The sequence below is a fragment of the Equus quagga genome, chromosome 3, assembly GCF_021613505.1.
Source record: "Equus quagga isolate Etosha38 chromosome 3, UCLA_HA_Equagga_1.0, whole genome shotgun sequence".
Lineage (NCBI taxonomy): Eukaryota > Metazoa > Chordata > Mammalia > Perissodactyla > Equidae > Equus > Equus quagga.
The window spans coordinates 15043620-15071491 of NC_060269.1; the positions used below are offsets into that span (position 1 = coordinate 15043620).

General features: G+C 35.2%; 1 protein-coding gene across 9 annotated transcripts in view; it reads left to right on the plus strand.

The window, feature by feature from the left end:
- Positions 1-27872, plus strand: part of BLTP1 (bridge-like lipid transfer protein family member 1) — a 192940-nt gene that overhangs the window by 138172 nt on the left and 26896 nt on the right. For 5 of the 9 annotated variants that reach the window (XM_046657183.1, XM_046657186.1, XM_046657185.1 and 2 more), the window contains 17 exons: positions 1623-1720; positions 2449-2634; positions 3877-4045; positions 5572-5783; positions 7157-7355; positions 10681-10740; positions 13082-13308; positions 14064-14264; positions 14454-14584; positions 15873-15996; positions 18082-18191; positions 18856-18946; positions 19506-19568; positions 21897-22150; positions 25093-25308; positions 26785-26965; positions 27474-27675. In XM_046657183.1, coding sequence (XP_046513139.1) covers positions 1623-1720; positions 2449-2634; positions 3877-4045; positions 5572-5783; positions 7157-7355; positions 10681-10740; positions 13082-13308; positions 14064-14264; positions 14454-14584; positions 15873-15996; positions 18082-18191; positions 18856-18946; positions 19506-19568; positions 21897-22150; positions 25093-25308; positions 26785-26965; positions 27474-27675 — 2724 coding nt within the window. The remainder of the gene's footprint in view (positions 1-1622; positions 1721-2448; positions 2635-3876; positions 4046-5571; positions 5784-7156; positions 7356-10680; positions 10741-13081; positions 13309-14063; positions 14265-14453; positions 14585-15872; positions 15997-18081; positions 18192-18855; positions 18947-19505; positions 19569-21896; positions 22151-25092; positions 25309-26784; positions 26966-27473; positions 27676-27872) is intronic. The other 4 variants (XM_046657189.1, XM_046657187.1, XM_046657191.1 and 1 more) reach the window with 4 other exon arrangements.

Genomic DNA, 27872 nt, shown 5'->3' on the forward strand with positions numbered 1-27872 from the left:
TAGCTAGGGGGAAAAATATGTATATATATGTGTATATATATATATAGGGTTGTAGTGTCATTAGTGATGAGGTTTGGGTAAGAGATGACTGTGGACTTGAAAAGGAAGATGGAGAGTAGAAGTACTTAATTATAAGTTGGAAGAACAGGTAACCAGTGTACTGTGCTGTAAATTTTTGAGTAGAATAATTCAGAGAGGGAAGATGCAAGCATAAGGGCAAGCATTGAGCATGCACAGACACATAGTGTACATCTTCTTCCAAAATACAAATATATTGTAAATAATATGTTCTGGTATTATTGATCCACAAATCTTGAATACTTAGGTCCCTGTCTGTCCATCCATATCATTCTTTCTCTTTCCTGTGTATTTATTCATACACAGATATATCTTGTTTTTTCCCTTTGGGTCAACTTGTGTGCCCTTGTCTACCTTTTCTGTCTTACCTTGGATGTACCTTCCATCCATCTCTGCCTATTGCTAAACCATTCTTATTTTTTCTTTTTCTGTTCAAGTAGAAAACTATGTTTTTATCATAGTAGTACTAATTGAAGTAGATTTTGACCCCTACTTTAAATTTTGAAAGCCCATAAAAGATTAATTTCTCTCTCAAACAAACAAAACCTGCTTTTTATCTGTTGGGTTCTTAGTTTTTTTGATACATCTTTGGTCCCTAATAGGAAAAAACTTCCCATCCTTACCTATACATGCTCCCTGGATGATGCTAAACTCAACATACATACAAAAAGATGAATCCTTTTAAGATAGAATATTTAAAGAATAAACATGCAGAAAAGTTTTTTCATCAAGGGAAAAAGAAGTGAAAACGGAAATTATATATTAAAATATTAGAACATTATTTCCTGAGCAGCACATTGCCTTGGCAACAAATGGTCTGTTAATAAGAACTTTACCCCCAGGGTCCCCTCCCCCCATTTTTTTTTTAATTTATAGGACAAACTTTTACTATCATACTCTTTATTATTAGCATGTATTATTTTTCATTTCTCCACCTTTATTTTTTCTTTCATTCTTTTTTGTTTGCAGCACATCTAAACAACAAAGTTCACATTTTTGATTGAAGAAATTAGTTCAGTTTACTTTTATCCCTCAAATATGTTTCCTGAGATGTACAGTCACATTCGGTTTAATTATACGTATAGTGTTTTAATTTAGTCCTTATAAAATGTTCTTAGTAAATGTCTATGTATGCAGTATTATCTGTATCTTATATATGTATGCCTCCCTGAAATGTGACTCGGCTAAACTTTCCTGTTAAAGATTGAGTTAATGATCAGTAAAAAGAAAATAACTGTTTTATGGGTGGTTTTTTTTAATGCACAAGTCATTATTTTCCTTTTTTTTTTCTTCTTCTCCCCCCCAAAGACCCCCAGTACATAGTTGTATATTCTAGTTGTAGGTCCTTCTAGTTGTGCTGTGTGGGACGTTGCCTCAGCATGGCCTGATGAGAGCTGCTAGGTCCGCGCCCAACCAAACCGGCAAAACCCTGGGCTGCCGAAGCAGAGCACATGGACTTAACCACTTGGCAATGGGGCTGGACCCTGTTATTTTCCTTTTAAAGAAATTGCTCCAAACCCTCAATTATATTTAACTTCATTTAGGTGGGGAGCAGCCTATTCCTCTTTGGAATGAACATGATGGAACAGCTGATGGAGATAAGCCTAAAATTCTACTCTATTCCCTGAACTTGCAGTTTAAGGTAACATATAAATAATGGTACTTTTAGAAGTATTTTTCTAATTAATTAATGTTATGTTTGTTATAGAAATTTCATATGATACATAAATATGCCAAATAGAAAACAAAAATGAACTATAACCCCACCCACTCAGAGAAAAAGCTTTAGCAATTGTTTGAATATCCTTTAGGACTTTTTTCTATTTGTATTGTTATATATGCATATATTTATGCATTTTAAAAAACCATGGATACCTTTCCATGTTAGAACATTTAGATCAACTTTATCTTCTTAACAGTTGTACTCTATATGATACAGTTGTAACAATTTTACTCCCTACTGATGAACATTTTGCTTTTTTCTAATTATTATAAATTGCCCTACAAGAAATATTTTGTACACTTGTCCAATTAACAATAATACCTTAATAGAAACCTTAATGTTTCCAGTATTTAAGATATTAGTGCTCTTAAAAATAAAAATCATTCTTATCAAATACTTATTTAATTGTAATTAATGTATTTAACCCTGAACAGTCTAAATTTTAAATACGAAATACTGAAATGAAATAGCTAAAACAGTCCCTACTAACATGAGAAATTAAAGAATGTTGACAGTTTTATCAGCTCATTAGACATCCTATTTGTGTTTTAAAACATCATTCTTCTATCGTATATTGAGAGTTCATTTGAGTGTGTGGATGTTGTTGATAGATGCTTCTTTTTTCCTCTTAACATATAATCTGCTAGGGTATTCAAGTAACGGCCACAACTCCGTCAATGAGAGCTGTGAGATTTGAAACTGGATTAATTGAACTGGAGCTTTCGAACCGTCTTCAAACCAAAGCTTCGCCAGGAAGTAGCAGCTATCTGAAACTGTTTGGTAAATGCCAGGTGGACTTAAATCTGGCATTAGGACAAATTGTCAAACACCAGGTGAGTGCAGAATATGTTGATATTAGTTTTGCACATCAATTTGAGCTACTTTAAGTATTACTGTACTTAGAAAAGTATATTTAGTTTAAGTTCCTAAAATTTCTGATTGTACATTCTAATGAACACTCACTGAAGAAGGCCTTTAGGGGGCCAGCCTGGTGGTGCAGCAGTTAAGTTTGCACGTTCCACTTTGGTGGCCTGGGGTTCGCCGGTTCAGATCCCAGGTGCCGACCTATGCACTGCTTGTCAAGCCATGCTGTGGCAGGAGTCCAACATATAAAAACAGTAGAAGAAGATGTGCACAGATGTTAGTTCAGGGCCAGTCTTCCTCAGCAAAAAGAGGAGGATTGGTGGCAGATGTAAGCTCAGGGCTAATCTTCCCCCCAAAAAAAGAAGGCCTTTAGAATTTTACCTTGGCATTTCATTGAGTATTTTGGTGGTATATTATTATAGTTTAGTGCAAATGCAATCACATGAAACTTAATCCAGTATCTTCATAAATATTTGCTTATAATTTTTCTTTATTTTGTCAAACATTTTTTATTTCAATGCTTTGTGCTAACATTGGTCAGATAAAGTGTTACTAAGTTTCTTAGCTGCCCTGTTTAATATTGGCAAGTTTTACATACCATAATGTTAAACATACAAAGTTAAAATATATATATATATATATATATATATATATATATATATATATAGACACACACATGCACAGCCGTTAATCAGTAACTTTCCCAGCTCATTGTGGATTTTTGTTATTGTTTTTGTTTTGCTAAAAATTATCATGTAGATTTTAACCTTTTTTTCCTTCTTTGAATAGAAAAACTGATATTTTCAACATTGAATGACTATATTAAAGATTATGTGGGGGAATAAATGAACAAAAATTTCTTGTCATCTCTAGAAAAATTAATTTTTTCAAATGAAAACATTTTGAGAGGAGAAAGGAGCTAATTATCTTGAAACATTTAATACACTGCCATTCAGAATATGGGCCTCATCCTAGCTTTCATGTGAACTTTGTGACTTCATGTCTACTTCTTATGTATCCATTCATATTGTATCTTTCAGGTGCTTATGGTATGGGGTATAAGGTATATATCATTGACAAGTGAAATTGAGAAAAATGTACTATAGTTCTTTTGGTGCACAGTACCTTTAATGGTGTTAAAACTTTTAGGGTTTTTTTAATTAAAATGTTTTCCATTATTTGATTGTATTGAGCTTTTAATTTTGTTTTAGGTTTATGAGGAAGCTGGTTCTGATTTTCATCAAGTTGCCTATTTTAAAACCCGAATTGGATTGAGAAATGCCCTCCGAGAAGAAATCAGTGGTTCTTCGGATAGGGAAGCTGTGCTTATTACCTTGAATAGACCAATTGTTTATGCACAGCCTGTGGCCTTTGATAGAGGTAAGATAAAGTCCATCATTCTTATGTTGTTGGATTTAGAAATGTTTGGTAATCCTAGATAAAAGGCATCTATAGTTTATCAGTATAAATACTTGACAGCTAAATGTCTCCTAAATATGAAATCTGAGCATCCACAAAGTTTCTTGCTTATTCCTTTCAGTTTTTAAAGTTATTTTACTTTTTAAACTTATTTGCTTTCTACTTGGATATGTAGGAATGTCATTCAGAATTTTAATTCTAGAGCTAAGTTTTTTGGGTTGGATAATTAATGTGCTCATTGTTTTGGCACTGTCTTTATTCTACAAACATTTATTGTGTAATGTCTAGAAGTGGAATACAAATATGGAAAACAGGATCCCTGCCCTTGAGGAATTCTTAGTTCACTGGGAAAAAGAGCAAAGTAGGCTACAGAGTGGAGTTAGAGACACGTCCTAGGATCTGAGGGTCTCTAACTTTACCTGTGCTTCCTAGAGGAGAAACTCATTCTTCAGATTCAATTTGCAGTTAGGAGTTTACCAGGGAGACAGGGAAATGAAAGCTTGTTTTATTTGTCTTTGCATCCAAAGTCCTAGAACAGTCCCTGGCATACAGTAAGAACTAAATAAATATTTGCAAAATGAGAGAGAATATGAATGAATATATATGTGTACAGAGGTCTAAGAAAATATAGCAGCAGCTTTCATAAAAGAAAATAATGGGAAATAAGACTGAACAGATAGATAGGGTTTAAGGTATATTGGGCAAATATGCTGGAATTGTATTTTAGAGGTAATGAAGAACCATTTATGAAGCCATTTAAGATTTGAATTGGGGTAGGCATTGGCTGGTGATAAGATCAGTTTGCTAGAAAACTCCCCTTTTGGCAGTGTTGTGCACATTTTGTTTTGCTAAATCGGTGTACAGTTTTTTCATTTCTCATCTCACTGACTTCTCATCAGCTTTCAAAACCTCCTTAAAGTACTTTCCACTCTGTGTCCATGACGTAACGCTTGCTCTCCCTTCTACTTCTCTGGCCTCTCCATCTGTATTTCCTCTTTAGGTTCCTCCTTCTATACACTGCATTAAATGAAGGTTTTCCTTAAGGTTTCATTCTTGTTACAAACTCTGTCTTTGACCTCTCTCTCTAAATCACATTTTTTAAATGTATACTCCTAGTATTATGTACCTCTCCTTCAAAAATTTTTAACATTAGTAACAGTAAGCTCTGCAAGGTCAGAGACCATGTCTGTTTTTGTTTGTTATTCTATCCTAGTGCCTAGAATGTAATAGGCATTTCACAAATAATTTGTTGAATGAATGAATGGATCTGGATTTTCTTCTCCCTTCTGCCTTATGCAATTGCTTGTTTTCTGCTGCTTTTTTCCATTTGTCAAGTTGACTATGTCCTCTTAGATCCCTTCTATTTCTAATGCTACAGTTTTCTAGGAGTAATTTCCATTAATCAACCAGATTTTGCAGCTGTTGAGGTTTACTTGCTATATAGCTTCACAGTTTTGATTTTAATTTTCTGTCTTAATTATCAAAAGCTGTGCTGTTTTGGCTGAATTATAAGGCTGCCTATGACAACTGGAATGAACAACGAATGGCTTTACATAAGGATATTCATATGGCTACAAAGGAAGTAGTAGATATGCTACCTGGGATCCAGCAAACATCAGCCCAGGCCTTTGGGACTCTCTTCCTCCAGCTCACTGTGAATGATCTGGGAATCTGTCTGCCTATCACAAATACTGCCCAGGTACAAAAAATTGAATCATAATCCAACATTAAGAGCCAGACATTTCTACTAACAATTTCTATGTATATGGAATATAACAATACATTTTTCAGGAGAACAGTTTATAACTTAAGTTTAGTAAATAGCAAGTAAGATTGAACTCCTTCACCCACGATTTGTCTACAGTGTATTAAATATGAGTCTTGTGGGACTTTTCTCTGAAGCACTCTGATGTAACTCAGAATAGTGATGAGATGACACTCATCTGATCACTTCATTTTTACCTTGCCAAATAAGCACCTTAGTTTTCAGAATCTTTTTATTGTTTTGTTTTTTTTACCAAAGAAACCTTTGGTATACATTTGTTAATAAAATAGAAGCAAAAGGACATTTAAGAATACTAATTAGGGGCCAGCCCGGTGGCGCAGCGGTTAAGTGCACACGTTCCGCTTCGGCGGCCCGGGTTTTGCTGGCTCAGATCCCGGCTGCGGACGTGGTACCGCCTGGCACACCATGCTGTGGTAGGCGTCCCACATATAAAGTAGGGTAAGATAGGCATGGATGTTAGCTCAGGGCCAGTCTTCCTCAGCAAAAAGAGGAGGATTGGCAGCAGTTAGCTCAGGGCTAGTTTTCCTCAAAAAAAAAAAAAAGAATACTAATTAATAGTGTTTAATAACCTCATCTAAAATAGGGTAGGGAATTTCAAAATGCTTTTAAACTAATAATTAATGGTATTGAAACTTCCAAGTTATGTGTACACCTACATAAAGCAAGAATTTTCTCTTTGTCATTTAGGATGAGTTCTCAAGAATATATAACTGCATGCACATGTGTATAAGTAAAGGCTGTAAACCCCTGTGAAGCCAAGAACTTAGAATTATAACAGATACAGAGGTCTATATTTTACTGTCATAATTTACCTTATATAACCTGTAACCTGTTGTTGAATGTCTTTATCTTTTAGTAAATTCATTTAACAAGCCAGTGTTAAGAAAAATTCTGGGTTGAGGGTTGGCAACATATGTGGTATGTTTGTGTCTCAGGAGTTGAAAAATGGTAATTTTTTAATGGCATGATGGACAGAACTCAAGAAGGCTCTACACACCAGGGCTGGTTGTCATAATGAGAACACTCCCGACAACTAAAACAGAAGCTTGAGATGGAAAAGTAGATAATTAGCCTTTTGCAAGTTTAGTTTAAAAAAAAAAATGCACATGGAAATTGTATTTCACTTGAGCAATTTAATTTTTAAAAGTAGGCATCTTTCTAAGCTGCTTTTTAATTAAGCTTTGTAGGCTTGATGCTAGATTTTTGATTCTATGAATCCTGTGAGGATTTCCATGTTTAATAATTCGTCTTCTTTTGTTTCCTATCTTCTTTAATATATTTTGCAGTCTAATCACACTGGAGACCTTGACACTGGCTCTGCGTTAGTACTGACCATTGAAAGCACTCTCATCACTGCTTGTTCTTCAGAATCTCTGGTTAGTAAAGGGCATTTCAAAAACTTTTGTATCCGTTTTGCTGATGGCTTTGAGACGTCGTGGGATGACTGGAAACCAGAAATTCGTGGGGATCTAGTGATGAATGCCTGTGAGTGTCTTTTATTTTCTGTATGAGGTTTAGAATTTTTAAAAATTAAAAAAACCAGTGTCTTCATTTGTAAAACTAAAGGATGTTCAGATATAGGAATGTTATTGGATGTTGTGAAATAAGGGCTATTTCTAGTTAAAGTTATCAGAACATATTTGCGAAACTGTAGCTTTCAGTAGTTTTGGTAAGTAAACCAGCTAGGCATTCTTTTTGATGGTATAACATTTGAACAGTGAGCATTATATAACATTATAACATTGAAGGTTTGCTCACTCACTGATTTTTCTTGTAATTGATTCATGAATGCCCAGATACAGCACTTTGTTCTGTGGGGATCTTGAAAGAAAGTGATAAATGTGTAAAATACAGTTCATCATATAACATAGAACAGTTGTAGATAACCAGGAGTGGAAACTCCAGCCTTAATTAACATTGACATGAATGAACCCACATGTCCACATTTGTAGGGTACAAAGTGTAACTTGTATAAATTCCTCCAATTTGATAATACTCAAGCTTGGGAATAACTAAAGCTGTGTTTATATGCTATTTTGATGGCAAAGGGGTTTATTTTTATCTGTATTAATATTTTAAATATTATAGCAGAGTTGATAAAGCTTCACTAATCTTAATAATGAAGAAAAATTATATGTGAGGAATCAAAGGTTGTGAAGTAAAATTCCTCAATCTTGTAAGCCAAAATTAATACTTAATTACTTTTTGGAAGGTGGTATGCCATTGTTTATGCAAATTTTTCCCTTCTTCACTGGAAGAAAATCTTCTTTCCATTCTGGATTTTCTTTGAGGGATGAGAAAACTTTCCATTATTTTTATATCAAAAATTAAAGTTTTGGCATTCAGTGTTGACTTAAAACTTAGGTAAAATTATAGGTGTAATTCTTGTTTTTGAATGCTTTGCAGTTAGACAATTCATAGGTAAAATACTAGGATTTCATTGAAATATTTCAGGTTACTAAGCAGACTTGATACAGAAGTACGCACCCCTAATCTCCAAAAGACCGAAAATAGCCTTCATCAGAAATCTTGATGAATAACCATTTTTCACAGTTGTTATATATATTTTTAAAAGTCACTATAACTGTCTTTGTGTTTTTTCTTAAAACAAAATAAATTTAACCCTACTGATTTTTATTAAGATGACATCTGGGCCATCATTATAGTCATTTATACAGAGAGAATATATTTGGAGCAAAGGAAGGATATCATTTCCTTATAACAGTTTATCTTAAACAAATGGAAAATGCATAAGAAATATGCCTCTAACTCAAAATCAAAAATACATCTTAAAAAATATAAATAATTAATAACTCAGCACCTCAGTGTATATTATACAACAAAGTAGAGTGTGGACATGCTGATAATTGTGATAATCATAATTGATTTGGAGTTTTGGAGGGTATTAAATGACTTGTTTTTGTAATGTGCTTATTGTTTGGTGTCTTGGGAGGGAGGCAGAGGACGTGAGTACAGCAGTTGTTTTATTGGCATAATTATAAAAAAAAATTCTAAATTATAAAATAGGCAAATTAGTTTACTACTTTGTAGTTTTTATTTAGTAAGTATTCTTGGATATAACTGACATTTAATATTCTTGAAAAAAAGAGTTGGGTATAGGGCAGAGAAATAAGGAACAGTAGGATTATGCCTTAGGATTTTTTTTACAGATCATTTTAAAATCATGCTCTAGAAAACACATGGCCCAGAGAAATTTCCTCTCTAGGTGATAATGTTTTTTGGGAAATGCAGTAAAAATTAAAAAGGACAGTCTGTAGGAAGTGTTCAAAGGACCATGTAAGTATATAGTACCCTTTAGACCCTTTACATTACCATGTATTTTAAAAAAATATATAAACCATTAGAAGTTTGAAAGACTCCAAGCTCTCTGTTAATACCCAGGGAGCATCAGGTCATGAGAACAGGAGATTGTTGTCCTGTATTCAGACTAATGGTTGGTCCAGCTCAGCATTCCGTCTCTGATGCAGAGAGCATGGGTACTATGGGGAAGCTTGGCTGGTTTCCTGCTCCTCACTTTCAGGATTCCATTCTGCTCCTAAAAATCTTAATATTCCTTATTAATTCATCATGGCTCCGTATTCTGTGAATCTATATAATCTTTTCTAAAACTTAATTTTTAAAATTTCTCTGACACTTCTTGAAAGTCCCAAAAGTTTTCTACCCTTTTTTTTATTTACTAGTTCTTCCTTTCACTAGGCCTTACTTATGTTACTCAAATTTCAAAGGGTCTTTTTTTCATTCTAGCGTTCCTAGATTTGAAAGGGTAATCCAGGTTTCTTTTGCTCTGATTTATAACCATGACTATAAAAGGTGAATTGGGCAATCTTTTACCCCAAAACAAGATCTAGTTCTTTCTTATTTTATAATTTGTATGTGAGGCACAGGTAGCATATGGCTCAAAAATATAATTTAGATTTTAAAGTTATTGGCACTATCTTAAAATATATATATATACACTAGAAACTGTCAATAAATAGTCCTGTTCTCGCAAAATAAGTTGTAATATTTCTGCAACTCAAGTTGAAGTAATACTTGAATACCAATTTAGGATACCGAGTGAATTGCAAAAAGACATTTCATTTAAGATGTATGTACTGTCAGGTTTAGATTGAAATTTGTTTTCCATTAAAGATTACTGAGAAAAGGTCTTAATCCTATCATTAGACTTTACTTTGATTAAAAGTTATTTCAAGGATTGTATGCCCTTCACTGTTTAAAGTTGTTGATTTAATAAACTTCTTTTTTTTGAAGCTGCAGTTATCTGATTAAAGCTAAGTGTTAGTAAAAGTTTCAAAGTTAGTGCCAGATACGTTCTGGAGATAGGTCCATAACCTTATGAGACTGACATCATGAGCCAATCATTTTTTTCTCATAAAATGTTTCTTGTCAAAGGAAATGACAAGGGTGATGAATCATGTCTGTGACCTAATGTGGCAGTTCTTAGTTATCAAAAAATCATTTTTATGTCATTTGCATTCTCAAAGTGCCATTCACTCATGATGGCACAAATTGTTGGAGCATCCAGAAACCAGAGATAAGAAAATCACATGCAGAATGTGAAGATAAAACTGCAGTTAATTCTTAAAATCATAGAATAAAATACTGTGAGATATGAAATAGATATTATGAGTCATCATCTAAGGTAGCCCTTCCATTCTGCAGATTAGAAACTGAAAGAGAGGCTAATGATACTATTTAGATAATAATCTTTAGGTGAAAAATTGCAGTAAAATATTTAACCACAAGCATAATTTTATTTAAAACTATTTTTGGGGTGATTTTTGTGCAGGTGTAGTTCCCGATGGCACCTATGAGGTATGCTCCAGGACTACAGGACAAGCAGCAGCTGGTAAGTTCACATTTGCTATTACTTTTGCTATATATGTCCATTAGAATTCTGCCTTTATATATGTAGTTTTTGCTTTTGTATTAATATAGTGAGAGGGTCTTTAAACTAATTCTGGTGTATCCTAATTTTAAAAACTATTTTGCAATAATATTAGCATATTTATTTAAGAATTATTAATTAGATACCTGCTGTGTACAAGATACACTGCAAAATGTTTTGGGAAAGACTAAGATGAATAAGATATACTTTCTACTCTATAAATTTAAATTCTAATAATATAATTAAGCCTCTGCAGCATAATTAAACTATAATAAGTGATAAGTACAATAAAATATAAAATTTCAATTGCTGTTGAAATTTACAGGAGGGAGAGAAAATTTCCAAATTTGGAAGGATACTAGGATCAGAGAAAGCTTCATGGAAGAACAAGCATTTAAACAGGGACTTGAAAGACAGATAAAATTGTTTCTTTAAGCAAAAACTAGGAGGTACAGGTCAGAGAAAATTCAGGCAGAGAGACTAGTATCAAGCATGATGTCAAAACAGTGTCTAGTTAGAATTGTCCAAATTGGCTGGAACAAGGTTATATGAAAAGTAAGATGGGGAAAGTCTTACATCCCAAAATAAGGAGTTTGAACTTGATTTGGTGGACAGTAGGAAGCCACTGAGTTTTTTTAGGAAGAAAGAAGATGGTGACAGTATTAAAGGGACACTTTTAAGTATTAGAAAAAACCTGGGGGGCTGGCCCCATGGCCAAGTGGTTAAGTTCACGCACTCCGCTGCAGGTGGCCCAGTGTTTCGTCAGTTTGAATCCTGGGCGCGGACATGGCACTGCTCATCAAGCCACACTGAGGTGGCGTCCCACATGCCACAACTAGAAAGACCCACAACTAAGAATATACAACTATGTACTGGGGGGCTTTGGGGAGAAAAAAGGAAAAAAATAAAATCTTTAAAAAAAAAACAAACAAAAAACAAACAAAAAAAACCCTAGGAAAGTGGTTAGGAGATAACTATAGAAGTAATAGCCTGTCTTGACTAAGATGATAGCATGATGTAAATTTTTATTATTTTGCTTGGTCTAAAATTAGGTATTATTTAAGGGCTCTTAAAATGTTGAGGGGGTGGAAGCTGATTAAAGTTGGTAGATTGCTGGGGCCGCCCCGGTGGCACAGCTGTTAAGTGCACACATTCCGCTTCTTGGCGGCCCAGGGTTTGCTAGTTCGTATCCCTGGTGCAGACATGGCACCACTTGGCAAAAGCCATGCTGTGGTAGGCGTCCCACGTATAAAATAGAGGAAGATGGGCACAGATGTTAGCTCAGGACCAGTCTTCCTCAGCAAAAAGAGGAAGATTGGCAGTAGTTAGCTCAGGGCTAATCGTCCTCAAAAAAACCCAAAAAACAAAAAGTTGGTAGATTTCCTTTCTTTCCTTACTGTTCCCTCTTTTCCTCCCCAAGCCTAGTAGCCTCAGTGCTCATCCTATATACCTTGTCGCAGAAAGCAGCAAGGCTGACAGTCCCCACTGACAGAGAACTGAAGAGGCAGGAAATTTCCAGCAGTAGTGTTAGAAGGATAGGGTGGTGACTGAGATAAACATACATATTGGAGAAAGGTCACGTAAAAGTCTTTGTCAGGACTCTGTTTATAAGTGACAAGAAACCACTCACACTAACTTAACCAAAAAGCGGACCTTAATAAAAGGAGATTTGCAGATCACAAGTAAACTTAGGAGTGACTCTCTCAGTGAGAGAAGGAAGCAGGTCTAGTCAGGGGCCCTCAGGAACTACTGGAACCAAGATCCCAGCTGTCACCAGGACTCTCTCCAGCTCTTGTCTTTGCTCCTCTTTGACTGCTTCATTTTTTTCTTACTGCTGACCTCCTCCTTACATATGGCAGGAAACATGGCTACCAACAGCTCTCGAGCCACATTTCTTCAACCTTAATCACAGGAGAGGGACCAATCTTTTCTCGAGTCCAGGGAAGGATTCTTAGTTTTCTAACTTTGACCCTCACCTGGACTAATTATCTAATTAATTATGGCTAAGGAGTGAGTGTCATGGCAGTTCCTCCTATAGCCATGGGAAGGTAGATCAGCTTGGAGGTGGCGGGGAGGGAATGCATAGTTCATAGGAGGAAGAGGGATGCTGCACAGAGGAGACAGCAGATGCTCACTATACAACAGGGGAACCAACCTCTGAGTCTAAGGTTTCTGAACAACCTAGCTGTGAGACACAAGGGTCATTACACAGGGCCATGATCCATTCTATTCCTTACATGTCAAATTACTTAAATTTCTGTTCCCAAGACTTACCAAAAATGGCACTTCTTTATTTAAACAGAGAGTAGTAGTGCTGGAACCTGGACACTCAATGTATTGTGGAAAATGTGTGGGATTGATGTCCACATGGATCCTAACATTGGCAAAAGACTTAATGCTCTGGGCAATACCCTGACAACACTGACAGGAGAGGAGGACATAGATGATATTGCTGATCTAAATTCAGTGAACATAGCCGACCTATCAGATGAGGATGAAGTTGATACTATGTCTCCCACTATCCATACTGTAAGTAAACTCACTGTTAGACTTTTTGAGGACTGGCTTGCATCCTGAGACAGGGATATTATTAACTAGGTGTTATTTATTATCTTGTAGTTGCTAATTGTGGAGGAAGGAAGGGAGTAGTGGTTCTCTCTGTCTACATGTCATAATATTGTTTTTTAATTTCATAATATTGTCTTTTAATTGGGTTCTTTGTTTTATAATCACTGTCAGCCAACTTGTGCCTTAACCTATAGGTAACATACTAACATTAAGCAAAGTGCAAGGCAACCTGTAGAGACAGAAAGTAGATTGGGGTTGCTTAGGGCTAGGAGAGTTGAGGAGGTTGCCAGGGGGAATGGGAAGAAACTGCTAACAGTTAGGAGGTTTCCGTTGGAGGGTGGTGGAAATGTTTTAAACAGATTGTGATGATGGTTGCATAACTTTGTCAGTATACTAGAAACCACTTAATTGTACATTTTCAATGGGTGGACTGTATGGCATGTGAACTATATCTCAATAAAGATGTTAAAAAATGAAACTTAAAAGCAAAGTGCACGCACACAAAATGAAGTATACGTTTTTAAAATAAGTATTTCCATCTATACTGTACATTCTATAGCATCACGTTATTTGGTAGTTAGAAAGTTACTCTCTGCTTTCATTCTGGTATTGATTTTTTAAAAGTTTTTAAACATCTTTTAACTATTGTATCATGAAATAGTTTTGTTCTTGTAAAGAAATTTTTTAAAAAATTTATGTTACCATTTATCATTTAGAGTTCAGATGGAAGTTCAGTAAGTGGAGATGGCCACAAGCTCACCTTTGGGCAGCGACTTGTAAATCACCTCCTAGGCCTGACGCCCCCACATCAGCGCTATTCTGTTCCTGCAGAGTATCTGCGTGACCCCGAGATGTGGGGCTCCCCTCAGTCTAGCCAGTCCCACTTGAAAGCATGCAGAGCTCACTCATGGGGAAACGTAGGTAGCAACTAAATAGATTCCTTATGAAAATGAAGGGATTTGAATCACTGGAGAACTCCAATCATCTTTCTTAATGTAGATGGCTTTGATTCTTGCATGCTTTCTTTGATTTAAGGTGTGACTTTTGTGATAGATTTGCTCTATGACTTGAGGGTGGTATTGACAGACATGCTTTTGATTTCTCAGGAAGCTGTAGATTATCGAAGACAAGGAGCATCTTCTAGCCAGCCAGGAGAACTGAGAGGAAGAAAAATTATGAAGCGTATCGTGGATATCAGAGAACTGAATGAACAGGCCAAAGTAATAGATGATCTTAAGTACGTATAAATGATTTTAAATTTAGCACAGTATTCCCTAATAATAGAAGCATAGGATTTTAAATGTAGGGGAAACTGGATTTGGGCCAGTACAACCCCTTTAAGTTCATAAATGAGATCACCAAATTTCAGAGAAGTTTGGTAATTTGCCTGAGATCATACATTTATTAGTGATAAAGTTAGGCCTGAAATCCTAGTCTGGTGCTCATCACAACTCCCCATTTCTGAGCAGTTTATGACTGACTTTATATCACATATACATGTCTCTACATGTGTGTATACACTTACATGTATCTTTATATGCGTATATAAATATATGTATTAGTCTTTTGCTAACATCAGTATTTCTAGAATGCAAATTTTTAAGAGGGAAAACAAATTTAGCATCTATTAAGTACTGTGAATTTGACGTGTTACCTCAGTTTAATCCTCACAACGTTTCTGAGATTAGACGGCATTATCCAAACTTTAGAGATGAGAAAACTGGCTCAGAGAGGTTAAAAAATTAGAATTTGAACTTGTGTTTGAATTCAAAGTTCATGTTTTTTTTGTTTCTTTTTTTGCCTGCCTGTATTAGCAGTTCTCTAGACCTGAGATGGGGGTAGCGTGAGGTGAGATGGGGGAGTAGATGGTAGTAGCTTTTTTTTTCCTCTGTTGCCTGCTGGGTAGTACTGACAAAGTAATACTTCCTCTATAAGGCTAAATATTCTTTTTGCAAACTTTGAAATTTTTGTTTTCCCAAAAGGTGACAGTCATGCCTTATCTTTTCTAATCTTCATACACCTGTGCCTGTGTTTTTTTGCATTCAAGGGCTTTACACAAATATATGCATTTTGTGCAATAAAAAGTATTAACTAAAAACTTGTCTGTAAATTAACTATGATACAGTGATTCACATTTTCCTGTTGACTTACATTATAATTTGAGTTTTGTTCTCAGGGAAAAAAATGACCTGAAGCAAAATATACTTCCTCCCATAAAATCTTACCTGAGGCTTAAGTTATAATGTAGAATGTTATATAGAGACATTCTTCCTCAGAGTGGGTCCACAGTTTTCATAAGATGGTCAGAGAGACTCTTGACACAGAAATGGGTAAGAACCATTTCCTAAAATGTTAGAGCTTCTTCATAGTTTTCCAGATATGAGTGTTAACCTTATGGAGGATTTTGGCCTGTCCATACTTAATCTTTGATATTCTGCCCAGAGAAAAAATTAAAAAGAAGCAAGTAAAAATCAATCTTACTTTGTTAATTCTTTACACAATTGCAATATTTGTTTTGCATCCAGAAAATTAGGTGCAAGTGAAGGAACCATAAACCAGGAAATTCAACGTTACCAACAGTTAGAATCGGTTGCTGTGAATGACATTCGAAGAGATGTTCGTAAAAAATTACGGAGGTCCAGTATGCGAGTGAGTAAACATTTAACAAGAATTTTATTAAAGCAGACTATTTTTTTTTATTTTTTACTTTATGGAACTTTATGATGATACTTACATTGTTCTCTTTCTTCCTCTGTTGCTGGTGATAATACCAGCTGATTTGCATGTCTCCTGTCTACTATGTACCAGGCACTGTTTAAAGCACTTTATGTTTAACAATCCATTAAATAGATTCTTCAACAACCCTTTCCCCATTTTAAAGATAAGATAACAGACATAAAGAGGTCGAGTAACTTGACCAAGGTCATACAGCTAAGTAATCTCAGTGGAGCCAAGATTCAAATCCACACAGTAGGACTCTGCAGTCTGTGCCCTTAGCCACTGTGTTGTGTCTGCCTTTCATGAAGCCGTACTTTCTTTTTAGCCTCTACGTCAAATGTGAGCTCTTTTGAGACGTCCACTCTACCCCTACCCCATTCTCCAAACTGACTTTACCTCCCAGCCACCGGGGATTCTCAGCACTTTACTCCTGTCTTTGTTTGCATCTTTAGCGGCCCTTACTAGAGTTTGAGTTTCTTAAAGAACAAGTTATTTACCTTTGACTGCACTACCTACCACATTTTTGGGGATTTAGTCCAATTGCTGAACAGTTGAAATAAATATAGAGATATACTATAAACACATAGAAAATAATTCTAAAACTTAGTCAAATAGAAGTAGGTTGCTTTGGGTCAAAGTGGTCTTATTAGTGGAAAAACTACTTGTAAAGGTTCTTAACTTTTTAAAAAAAATCAGAATCCTTCATTTTTTACCAGAATAAGGTTTTTGGGTGGCACTCCAGTCCATAGAAAACATTATATCAGAGCTGCTGGGGTCAGAAGAAGGGAGAAAGGTGTGGGGATCCAGGGCTCATCAGCTTTTGACCTTTCTTTCCTTGCTCACACCTAAACTCCCAGACAGCCTCGTTTGAATACTGTTCAAAATTAGTTATTTAAAGATAAAATCCAACTTGAGTTATTTATCTCTGGCTTCTGATAGTAACAAGTAGATAGTGATGATCCATAAAGCATAGTTCTATATTTAATATTTTTGTCACTATGTACCCAACAATCATACAATATAATTAGACTATTGCTTGTGTACTGTTTACAAGGTAGTTTATACTTGGTAATTGACTGTTAAGAATAAAACTAGGTAGAGAGGATTAGGGAAATTATTGAAACTACATCTGTGTTCTTAGTATTTGTCTCCTTTGGCTTTTCCTCTCAATTCTCTTTCAGTACTCTGGCATTTCAAATCTCCGTTGTATTAGAATCTTTTTATTATCTAGCCCTAGCCACAAATTTGGAGAAGAGGGATGGGAGTCAGAGTGTTCACATGGCCACTCCGTTGACTTTGCTGTAGTCGAGTTCTGTGGCGGGGGTGCTCTTGGGTATCCCTCAGATGACTGGCGGTCATTCCCCTCTCCCCCTTCCCCTTCTTTCCCTTTTTCCTTTCAAGTTTCATTTTCTTTTTCTTTCCTTTTTAATCATTTCTTTCTTCTTACTTTATGTCTGAACCTCTCATTCCCACTACCAATCTGTTTATTTTCTCTTTTCTCTCAGGCCAGCTGATGGCTTATATTTTCAGTGTACAGCCCTTCTTACTAATTGACACTAGGACTAAAGAGTAGCAAGGGGCCGGCCCCATGGCCAAGTGGTTGGGTTCGCGTGCTGCACTTTGGTGGCCCAGGGTTTCGCTGGGTCGGATCCTGGACGCGGACATGGCACCGCTCATCAAGCCATGCTGAGGCGGTGTCCCACATAGCAGAACCAGAAGGACCTACCAATAGAATATGCAACTATGTACTGGGGGGCAGTGGGGAGAAGAAAAAAAAAAAAGTGGCAACAGATGTTAGCTCAGGGCCGATCTTAAAAAAAAAAAAATTAGCTGATTCCTGCTTTACTTTGATCCATCTGTATTGTTAAGTGACATTTAAAGTCACAATTTAAAGTAACTTGTTATTGACCTAGGGAAAATAGGCTAACTTGTTTAATAGTAGAATATTTTATCTGAAGTCAGATATTACAACAAACAACTGCCTAAAGTCACCTTTTTTCTTTACCATTTCATTAGGCTGCTTCCCTGAAGGATAAGTGGGGTTTGGGTTATAAACCAAGTTACAGCCGATCAAAAAGCATTTCTGCTTCTGGAAGACCACCTCTTAAGCGAATGGAAAGGGCCAGGTAATTTACATTTCAACCAATGAAATAAGTAATAAAATTACTGAGTCCCTTACCAAGGTGTACGACTTATTTATTGTGTTCTAATTGGGGAAATTACAAAATTAAGATGCAGAAATGGACCTTATTAGTCAAATAACAGTCATAGTAGATACTGTCAAACTAAGAAATTTATTTGAGGAATACCTCTATCACATTTATACCAGATTCACTGAGTGCATTTAGGTAATGAAGTGCATTGCTTTTAACAAGTTTAAGTGTAAACTTATAGACTATCCAAAGATGTGAAAATGTGCATATTAGTAGCTGCTCTAAGTTTGTTGTTTTAGAAAAGGTTGATTACACACACATTTAGCATATTTTTTGAAAAAATGGAAATTTTACATATCATTGAAGAAAAATAGTTTTACTACTAAATGAGCACGACAAGGTAGGAGGTATAAATTCTTTTTTATATGGTTTAGTTTTAGACAATCATGAGTTAATCAAAACATTGAATTTTTTTATGGGATGCTAAGGGTTAAGAAATGGAATACCAAAAGCTCGATCCTTGGATAAGGTAAATATTTAGAGAGAGAATGCTAATGCCATTAATCAGACTTTGATAAGGTTAGGGATTTTTTTAAACACAAATATTAATATTTTATAACTTTAAATTTCCTTACAGTTCTCGAGTAGGAGAAACTGAGGAGCTCCCCGAAATCCGTGTGGATGCAGCATCTCCTGGACCCAGAGTGACTTTCAATATCCAAGATACAGTAAGAGAGAGATTATTTGTTGGAGATAAACAGTGCTAAATAATTTTTAGTAATTACAAAATTATAGTAGTTATACAATTTCAAAATACTAATTCCCACCTACAGTGAAAGTGTGGATTGTGACGGCTGAAGTGTGTGCACATGACCAAATAGCAGGGCAGGGCCCACGTGCAGTCATTGGAGAGCCATGCTGCAGGTGTTAGTGTTTTACATGTAGAGTAAAGACCCAATGCTGCTTGTTCTTAGGTAAAAATGTTTTGTTGAATAATTTTTATTTCAGGTGCAAATCCACATTAAACTAGGTCTTTTACACAAATGAAAATGTGGAATGTTTATACTTTATGTATTTATGTATTTTATGTATTTTATTATTTATATATTTTAATTCAGAATATATAGAGATAATAGCAGAAACCAGAAGTAAAAAGGTCAGCTTCAAAGTTGTATTTTAATTTTATAGCATGTTAAAATGTTTGTTTTATTTCTTGTGTATTTGTTTTAAACTATTGTTTTTTATTTTTCATGAGTTTTTATAAATATTCTTATTATTTTAATTAAGTTGAAAAAACCAGTATGGGGAAGTACATCACAATCCAGCTGTCCTGGGGAAGGGTATTTTCAGGTATTTATTGAAAAAAACAAATTTTGCTTTAAAACTATCTACCTTAAAACTCTGCTTTCATAAAGTCTTCCTCTCATTTCCTACTAAACTCAGACCTCAAAACTATTATACATAAAGGTTTAAGATGGTTTGAATTCTTTTTCATCATATATTTCATAAGCTCTTGCATGAATAGATTTTAGTTCTAAATTTCTTTATAGTATTATTTAATCTCCAAAATTCAAAAAAGACTAAGTCAGCTTACCAAATTAACTCAACCAAATCATAAACCAAAACATGCAATTTATTACTGTTACTTGCTAATCCTCAAGTGAATCTTTTTCCCTACATTCTACTGCAAAGTTAATCTTTTCTTTAAAAAAGAAGTTAATTAGTTCAAACTAGAATCAAACCCGTCTTAGAACAACAAATTAATCATTGAATGTTATTTCTTTTGAGTCACTGGTATAAAAAACATATGTATAAAAGCAATTCATTAAAAAAATTATTCTCATGTTCAAAATTGTGGAAAATGTGCTACATAACCATTTATAAGTTGAATTAACATTTTTATGAGCCAAATATTTTCCCTAAATATGTCATAAAAGTAAAATTGAATTTTAAAAATCTATCTGTATACTACATATATAAATCTGTGTCTAGAAGTTTTCTGTCAAGTTACATTTAAAAACTGGCACTTATTCCACATATATTTTGTTTCTCTTCCCCCACTCTTTTAAGCTAGAGTTTAATATATATCCCATAGCTACACTGAATTTAAACTGAATTTTGTTTTAGAAGTATTAGATTGTTATACAATGAGCCTGAAAAAAATCTCCTTTTTTCTAAAAACAAACTTGGAAATAAATAATTTACAGTGAATTGAATGGATTCTACTAATTAAGTAATTTTTTTTCCTGTCCCACTTTTTTTTATTATTATAAGACATACAATATTATATTAGTTTCACATATATAACAAAATGATTAGATATTTGTATATATTGCAAAATAATTGATTTTTAAATGCATTAATATTTGAATTGATTCAAGTCCTATTTTTAAATAGCAGTGTATGCTGTTTATAAAAAATAGTATATAAAAATCATAAATTTCAAAATAGATCAAGTCATGGTTAAATATAATATAAATAGAGCCAGCCCTGATGGCCTAGTGGTTAAAGTTTGGTGCACTCGGCTCTGGCGGCCTGGCTTTGGTTCCCAGGCATGGACCCACACCACCTGTCTGTCAGTAGCCATGCTGTGGTAGCAGCTCCCATAGAAGAACTAGGACTTACAACCAGAATATACAACTATGTGCTGGGGCTTTGGGCAGGGAAAAATAAAAGAGGAAGACTGGCAACAGATGTTAGCTCAGGGCAATCTTTCCCAGGAAAAAAAAATCCATTAAAAAAAATAATAAATATAAAACAAAGGGATATTTATCTACATCAGTTCTTAACCACAGTTTTAAAAATTGAAGATATTCTGATAAATAAAATCTAATTTAGTTATTTACTAAGTAACATGTATATTATAAAAAGTGAAGAAAAGCTGGATTCTGCAAATATTTGTAATTTTGATCGTAGGATTTCATTATGTATCTCAGAGTAACATCAATAAATTGCACTACTTTGCACATGACACTTTACAGAGGCTTATCACATTCTCAAAGAATATTCAAGCAACTCTCAAAATTGGGAATCAAAATTAGGTCATAGGAAATTTTGTTGTTTTTTTGACCTGCTTAAATACAATGGCCTCCTGGTGCAATCCTCAGTTAGTGACATGGCATTTATGCAAACTATTCACCTTATAGCATTCTTAAGTTTGATTGATTAATATGTTTAATTACATAACTATTTGTACATCTTTCTTCAACCCGTTAGGGGCTCATTTTTAAAAGAGATATCCACAGAAATCTTCTACAAGCATGACATATATTCTGTACTGACATTGCATGCTCTTCCATCGCTAGCTGCTCTCTTCTGATTTAACTGCCCTTCTGATTTACAGTTGATCACATTGTTTCCAGAGCATGTTTAACCTATGCTTTAAAGAATTACAATATGTACTAATCAATATGATGATATATGCTTATGTAGAATAAAATTTCACTCTAATTTTTTAGTATGTCAGTGGTGTGACTTTCTCTCGTTGACCTTCTGCTTCCATCCTTGGTGTGCCATTTCATATGTTCATAAATCTGACCTTTCTTTCAGTTCACAGTGAGGAAATTCAACTCTGAGAGAATTATTAAACCTTTAAATATATTTTTTCTTTTTCGTTTTTTTAGTTGAGAAGAGATTTATAATATGAACCTTATTCACATTTTCTCTTTTTACAATCAGTTTCCAGAGGAGACAGAACTGGACCTTTTGTCAGTAACCATTGAAGGGCCATCCCATTACTCATCAAATAGTGAAGGATCATATTCCGTGTTCAGTTCTCCTAAAGCTCCAGGAGGCTTTTCACCGGGCATTCCTTTCCAGTCTGAAGAGGGCCGACGGGATGACAGCTTGTCTTCTACTAGTGAAGATTCCGAGAAGGATGAAAAGGATGAAGACCATGAGAGGGAAAGGTTTTATATTTACAGAAAACCTTCGTGAGTAGCCTTTTTCTTTTAGGATCCTTAGGTAGTATTTCAGAATCTAGAACCGAGTTTGAAGCATTATATATATAACTGCTAATTTTCACAGAAAAAATCTCAATGTGCCTAGCTAGAGTGAGACTAAGAGACATATCTATCATTTATTAATGTAATGTAGCTCCATGAGGCATTATATTTTTCTTTTTCGGTTCTTCTGTCTTTTAGTAAAATCTGGGAAGTAGCATTTTAAATTTTAAGGTTTGCAAAAATGAAATCTTCAAACTGTAGAATGTTTTAGGCATACTTTTGAGATATTGTGGGTTTGATTCCCAACCACCACAATAAAACGAATACAGTATTGCAATAAAGCAAGTCACACATATTTTTTTATTTCCCAGTGCACATAAAAGTTAGCTTAAACTATACTGTAGTCTGTTAAGTGTGCAATAGCATTATGTCTAAAAACACAATATACATACCTTAATTTTTAAAAATACTTGATTGCTTAAAAATGCTAACCATCATTTGAGCCTTCAGCAAGTTTTAATCTTTTTGCTGGTGGAGGGTGTTGCCTCGATGTTGATGGCTGCTGACTGATCAAAGTGGTGGTTGTTGAAGGCTGAGGTGGCTGTGGCAATTTCTCAAAGTAAGGCAACAGTGAAAAGCTGCCACATTAATTGACTCTTCCTTTCCCAGATGATTTCTCTGTAGCAGGCAATGCTGTTTGACAGCGTTTTACCCACAGAACATCTTTCAAAACTGGAGTCAGTTTTCTCAAACTGTGCTGCTACTTTATCAACTAAGTTTATGTAAGATTCTAAATCCTTTGTTGTCATTTCAATGATCTTCACAGCATCTTCACAAAGAGTAGATTCTGTTTCAAGAAACCATTTTGCTCATCCATAAGAAGCAACTCCTCATCTTTTAAAAGTTTTATCATGAGATTGCAGCAATTCAGTCACATCTTCAGGCTCCATTTCTAATTCTAGTTGTCTTGCTGTTTCCACCACATCTGCATTTACTTCCTCCACTGAAATCTTGGACCCTTCAACATCATCCATGAGAGTGGGAATCAACTCCTTCCAAACTCCTGTTAATGTTGATATTTTCACCTCTTCCTATGAATCACAAATGTTCTTAATGGCACCTAGAATGGTTAATCCTTTCCAGAAGGTTTTCAATTTACTTTGCCTAGATTCATCAAAGGAATCACTATCTATGGCAGCTATAGCCTCACAAAATGTATTTTTTAAATAATAGGACTTGAAAGTTGAAATTACTCCGTGATCCATGGGCTGCAGGATGGATGTTGTGTTAGCAGCATGAAAACATTAATCTCATTGTACATCTCCATCAGAACTCTTGAGTAACCGGGTACATTGTCAATGAGCAGTAATATTTTGAAAGATATCTTTTTTTTCTGAGCAGTAGATCTTAACAGTGGGCTTAAAATATTCAGTAAACCATGTTGCAAACAGATGTGCTATCATCCAGGCTTTGTTCCATTTATGGAGCACAGGTGGAATAGATTTAACATAATTCTTAAGGGCCCTAGGATTTTCGGAATGGTAAATGAACACTGGCTTCAACTTAAAGTCACCAGCTGCATTAGCCCCTAACAACAGAGTCAGCGTGTCCTTTGAAGCTCTGAAGCCAGGCATTGACTTCTCTCCAGCTATGCAAAGTCCAGGATGGCATCTTCCAATAGAAGGCTGTTTTGTCTCTATTGAAAATCTCTTGTTGAGTGTAGCCACCTTCGTTAATGATCTCAGCTAGATCTTCTGGATAACTTGCTGCAGCTTCTACATCAGCTCATGCTGCTTCACCTTGTACTTTTATGTTATAGAAATGACTTCTTTCCTTAAGTCTCATGAACCAACCTCTGCTAGCTTCAAACTTTCTTCTGCAGCTTCCTCCCCTCTCTCAGCCTTCACGGAATTGAAGAGAGTGAGGGCCTTGCTCTGGATGAGCTTCGGCTTACAGGAATGTTGTGGCTGGTTTGATCGTCTATCCAGACCACTAAAACTTTCTCCCTGTCAGCAACAGACTGTTTGACTTTCTTATCATTCATGTGCTCACTGAAGTAGCACTTTTAATTTCCTTCAAGAACTTTTCTTTTGCATTCACAACTTAGCTAATTGGTGCAAGAGGCCTAGCTTTCAGCCTGTCTCAGCTTTCAATTTGGCTTCCTCACGAAGCTTAATCATTTCTAGCTTTTGATTTAAAGTGAGAGACGTGCAACTCTTCCTTTCACTTAAACACTTAGAGGCCATTGTAGGGTTATTATTGGCCTAATTTCAATATTGTTGTGTCTCAGGGAATAGGGAGGCCTGAGGAGAGGGAAAGAGACAGGGGAATGGCCAGTTGGTGGAGCAGTCAGAACAGACACAACATTTATCGATTAAGTTTGCTGTCTTCTATGGACATGGTTCATGGTGCCCCAAAATAATTATAACAGTAACATCAAAAATCACTAATCATAGATCACCATAACAAATGTGATGATAATGAAAAAGTCTGAAATATTGTGAGAATTATCAAAATGTGACACAGAGACATGAAGTGAGCAAGTACTGTTGGAAAAATGTTGCCAATAGACTTGCTCTATGCAGGGGTGCCACACACCTTCAATTTGTAAAAAACACAGTATCTGTGAAGTGCCTGTAGTTCATATGCTGATATTCAGACTTCTTAGTAGCAGCAATTGTGCTTGTGTCCTCAGCACCAACACACTGTCTGGCACATAAGTTACTCAGTACATAGTCGTTGAGTAAAATATGACTCCATTAAAGTCAGGAAAAACTTCAGTTAGTATGAGCTAGTTGAGTAACTTGTGTGAATTTATAAAATAGTAAAACTTATTTACAGACTATTGCTCACATAACATGTTAGAAAACATTTTGTTAAAAACTCTTCCCATTTTACTGCAATGTAATGACCAGTTGTTCTTTCTGTAGACATACATCTCGTAAAAAAGCAACAGGCTTTGCTGCTGTCCATCAGCTGTTTACAGAACGCTGGCCAACAGCCCCAGTCAACCGAAGTCTTAGTGGCACAGCTACAGAGAGAAATATTGACTTTGAACTTGATATACGGGTTGAAATTGACAGTGGAAAATGTGTGCTCCACCCAACCACCCTTCTACAAGAACATGATGATATAAGCTTTAGAAGGTAAGAAATTGGTCAGAAAAGGGTAAATGTAACGTCATTTGTTAGAAACACTATTTTTATATCACTAAATTACTGCATACTAGTCCCCCCCATGTCCCAAAATGCAGATTTAAAGTGTAGATTTAATCATAGTTGTAATGTTTGAGTGGTTATTTGTATGACATACTATTTCTTTAGACAAGTGTATAATATTTTCTGGAAACTAGAAATGGATGTCTGATTTAGGTTCTAGGAAGTGTGTTAATTAAAATATGTATCTTTGGAATTCTCCTTTAAACCAGCATGAATTTCTCAATTAGTATCTATCCTTGTATTGTGCACATTTCTATTTTAAAGAACAGTGCAATATTCAGAGATATCTTCGTTATTGAGAGTTTTGATGACTTCATGAAGGAATAAGAAAGACTAGGAAACGATTGCATGAAGAGGCCTTGTTATACTGGAATGTTCAGGATATAACTGCAGCTTTACCGTTTGTTTCTATCATTAAATAAACAGTGGTATAAACAGGCTTAACATTACACTATTTTTTTCTTTGAGTTTTTGTTTTGCTTTTCTTTCCTAATCTAAAAGAGAATTATAAGAAAATAATATTAATAATCTAGTGGGAGGGTGGGGAGTGGGTGGAAATGTAGATAAAACAAGTAGGGCAGAATGCTGACCGTTATTGGAGCTGGGAGGTGGATCCATGGGGGTTCATTATACCATTCTGTTTACTTTTTATATGTTTGAAGTGTTCCATAATAAAAGATTTTTAAATTATCTATTTGTGTAGTGAGGCTTTTATAAAAGGAGAAGATAAAAAGGTACTCTTAACAGTTAAATTCTTACAAATGTAGTAGTAATGATAAAAAGAATGACTGTTGATTTATTTTTGGCTGAACCATAATAATCTAGCCAACAAATTGCTGATATTCAGCTATTTTTATCTACATAAAGGGCAATTTCATTTGGTTTCAACCTGATACATTTATGTGAACCAGTCCTGACCACAGGAAGGAATAAAGGGAACTGCCCTGTGTAGTTGTGGACCATACTACATAAACTTCGTCCCTGCAAGGCATTCACCAGTTTAGCTGAGACACTGATGAGCTTTACTTTTTCAACTATATTAATCAAGGACTATATTCCATTTACTGTATTTAAAAAGTTGATTTTAGGGGCTGGCCCGGTGGCGCAGCGGTTAAGTTTGCACATTCCGCTTCTCGGCGGCCCGGGTTTCGCTGGTTCGGATCCCGGGTGCGGACATGGCACTGCTTGGCAGCCATGCTGTGGTAGGCGTCCCACGTATAAACTAGAGGAAGATGGGCACGGATGTTAGCTCGGAGCCAGGCTTCCTCAGCAAAAAGAGGAGGACTGGCAGTAGTTAGCTGAGGGCTAATCTTCCTCCAAAAAAAAAAAAAAAAGTTGATTTTAAACAAAAGAAAAGGAGATAAATGTCCTATTTTAAAAGATAAAACATTTTTTTCTTTATAGAAGTTATGATAGAAGTTCCAGGAGTTTAGATCAAGATTCTCCTTCAAAAAAGAAGAAGTTTCAAACTAATTATGCTTCTACCACCCATTTAATGACTGGCAAGAAAGTACCATCATCTCTACAGACAAAGCCTAGTGACTCAGAAACAACAGTATTTTACATTCCTGGAGTTGATGTAAAGGTAAAAACCTAAATGTCTAGGATAAGGGATTAGATTACTAGCAGCAATGTTTATTTTCTATCATACGTGTTCTTCCTTTGCCAATTATATTAAAATGAGACTTTCCGATGTCTTTTTCTAATGTAGCCATATTCTGAACATAGAATGTGTAAATTACATGTTGCCACTTTTAAACAGCTTTTTCCACAAAATTTTGACAGAAGTTAACATTGATATTCATAATGTATTTGCTAACCCTTGCCTAGTGCAAAATATTAAACAACTATTTTTAGATTCTAGAATTATAGAATCCTACAATATAAAGCTACAAAGAATTTTAAATAATATCTGGGATGACCTTTCTAATTTTAAAAATGGAAAAAAGCTAAGAAATGTGCTAGGATCAGAAAGCTATCTTGTAGAAACTGGAACTGGGTCTTCTGACTCCCGGACCAGTGTCCTTTCTACCACATTGTTGTACCTTTCTTGGTTTTCCTCATCTGCATAAACTGTACTTGTTTCAATACAGTTGCATTACAATTCCAAGACTCTAAAGACTGAATCACCTAATGCCTCCAGAGGATCTTCCTTGCCGAGAACACTCTCTAAAGAGTCCAAGCTGTATGGTATGAAAGATACTGCAACATCTCCTCCTTCTCCTCCTTTACCTTGCACTGTCCAGAGCAAGACTAACACCTTACTTCCTCCCCAACCCCCACCTATTCCCTCAGGTATTTCAGGAAAATATACTTTATTTTTTTTTATAACTTAATTTTTAGTCATCACCTACTTGCTCCATTGAGACTTTTTTTCAAATTCACATAAAGGACATAGACTTGTCTATAATGACTGTAGAAAATTCATAGATGGAAGTGTGGGCCAACCACTTTTGGCTATTGTTCAAATTAATATTACCTTAGACTATCAA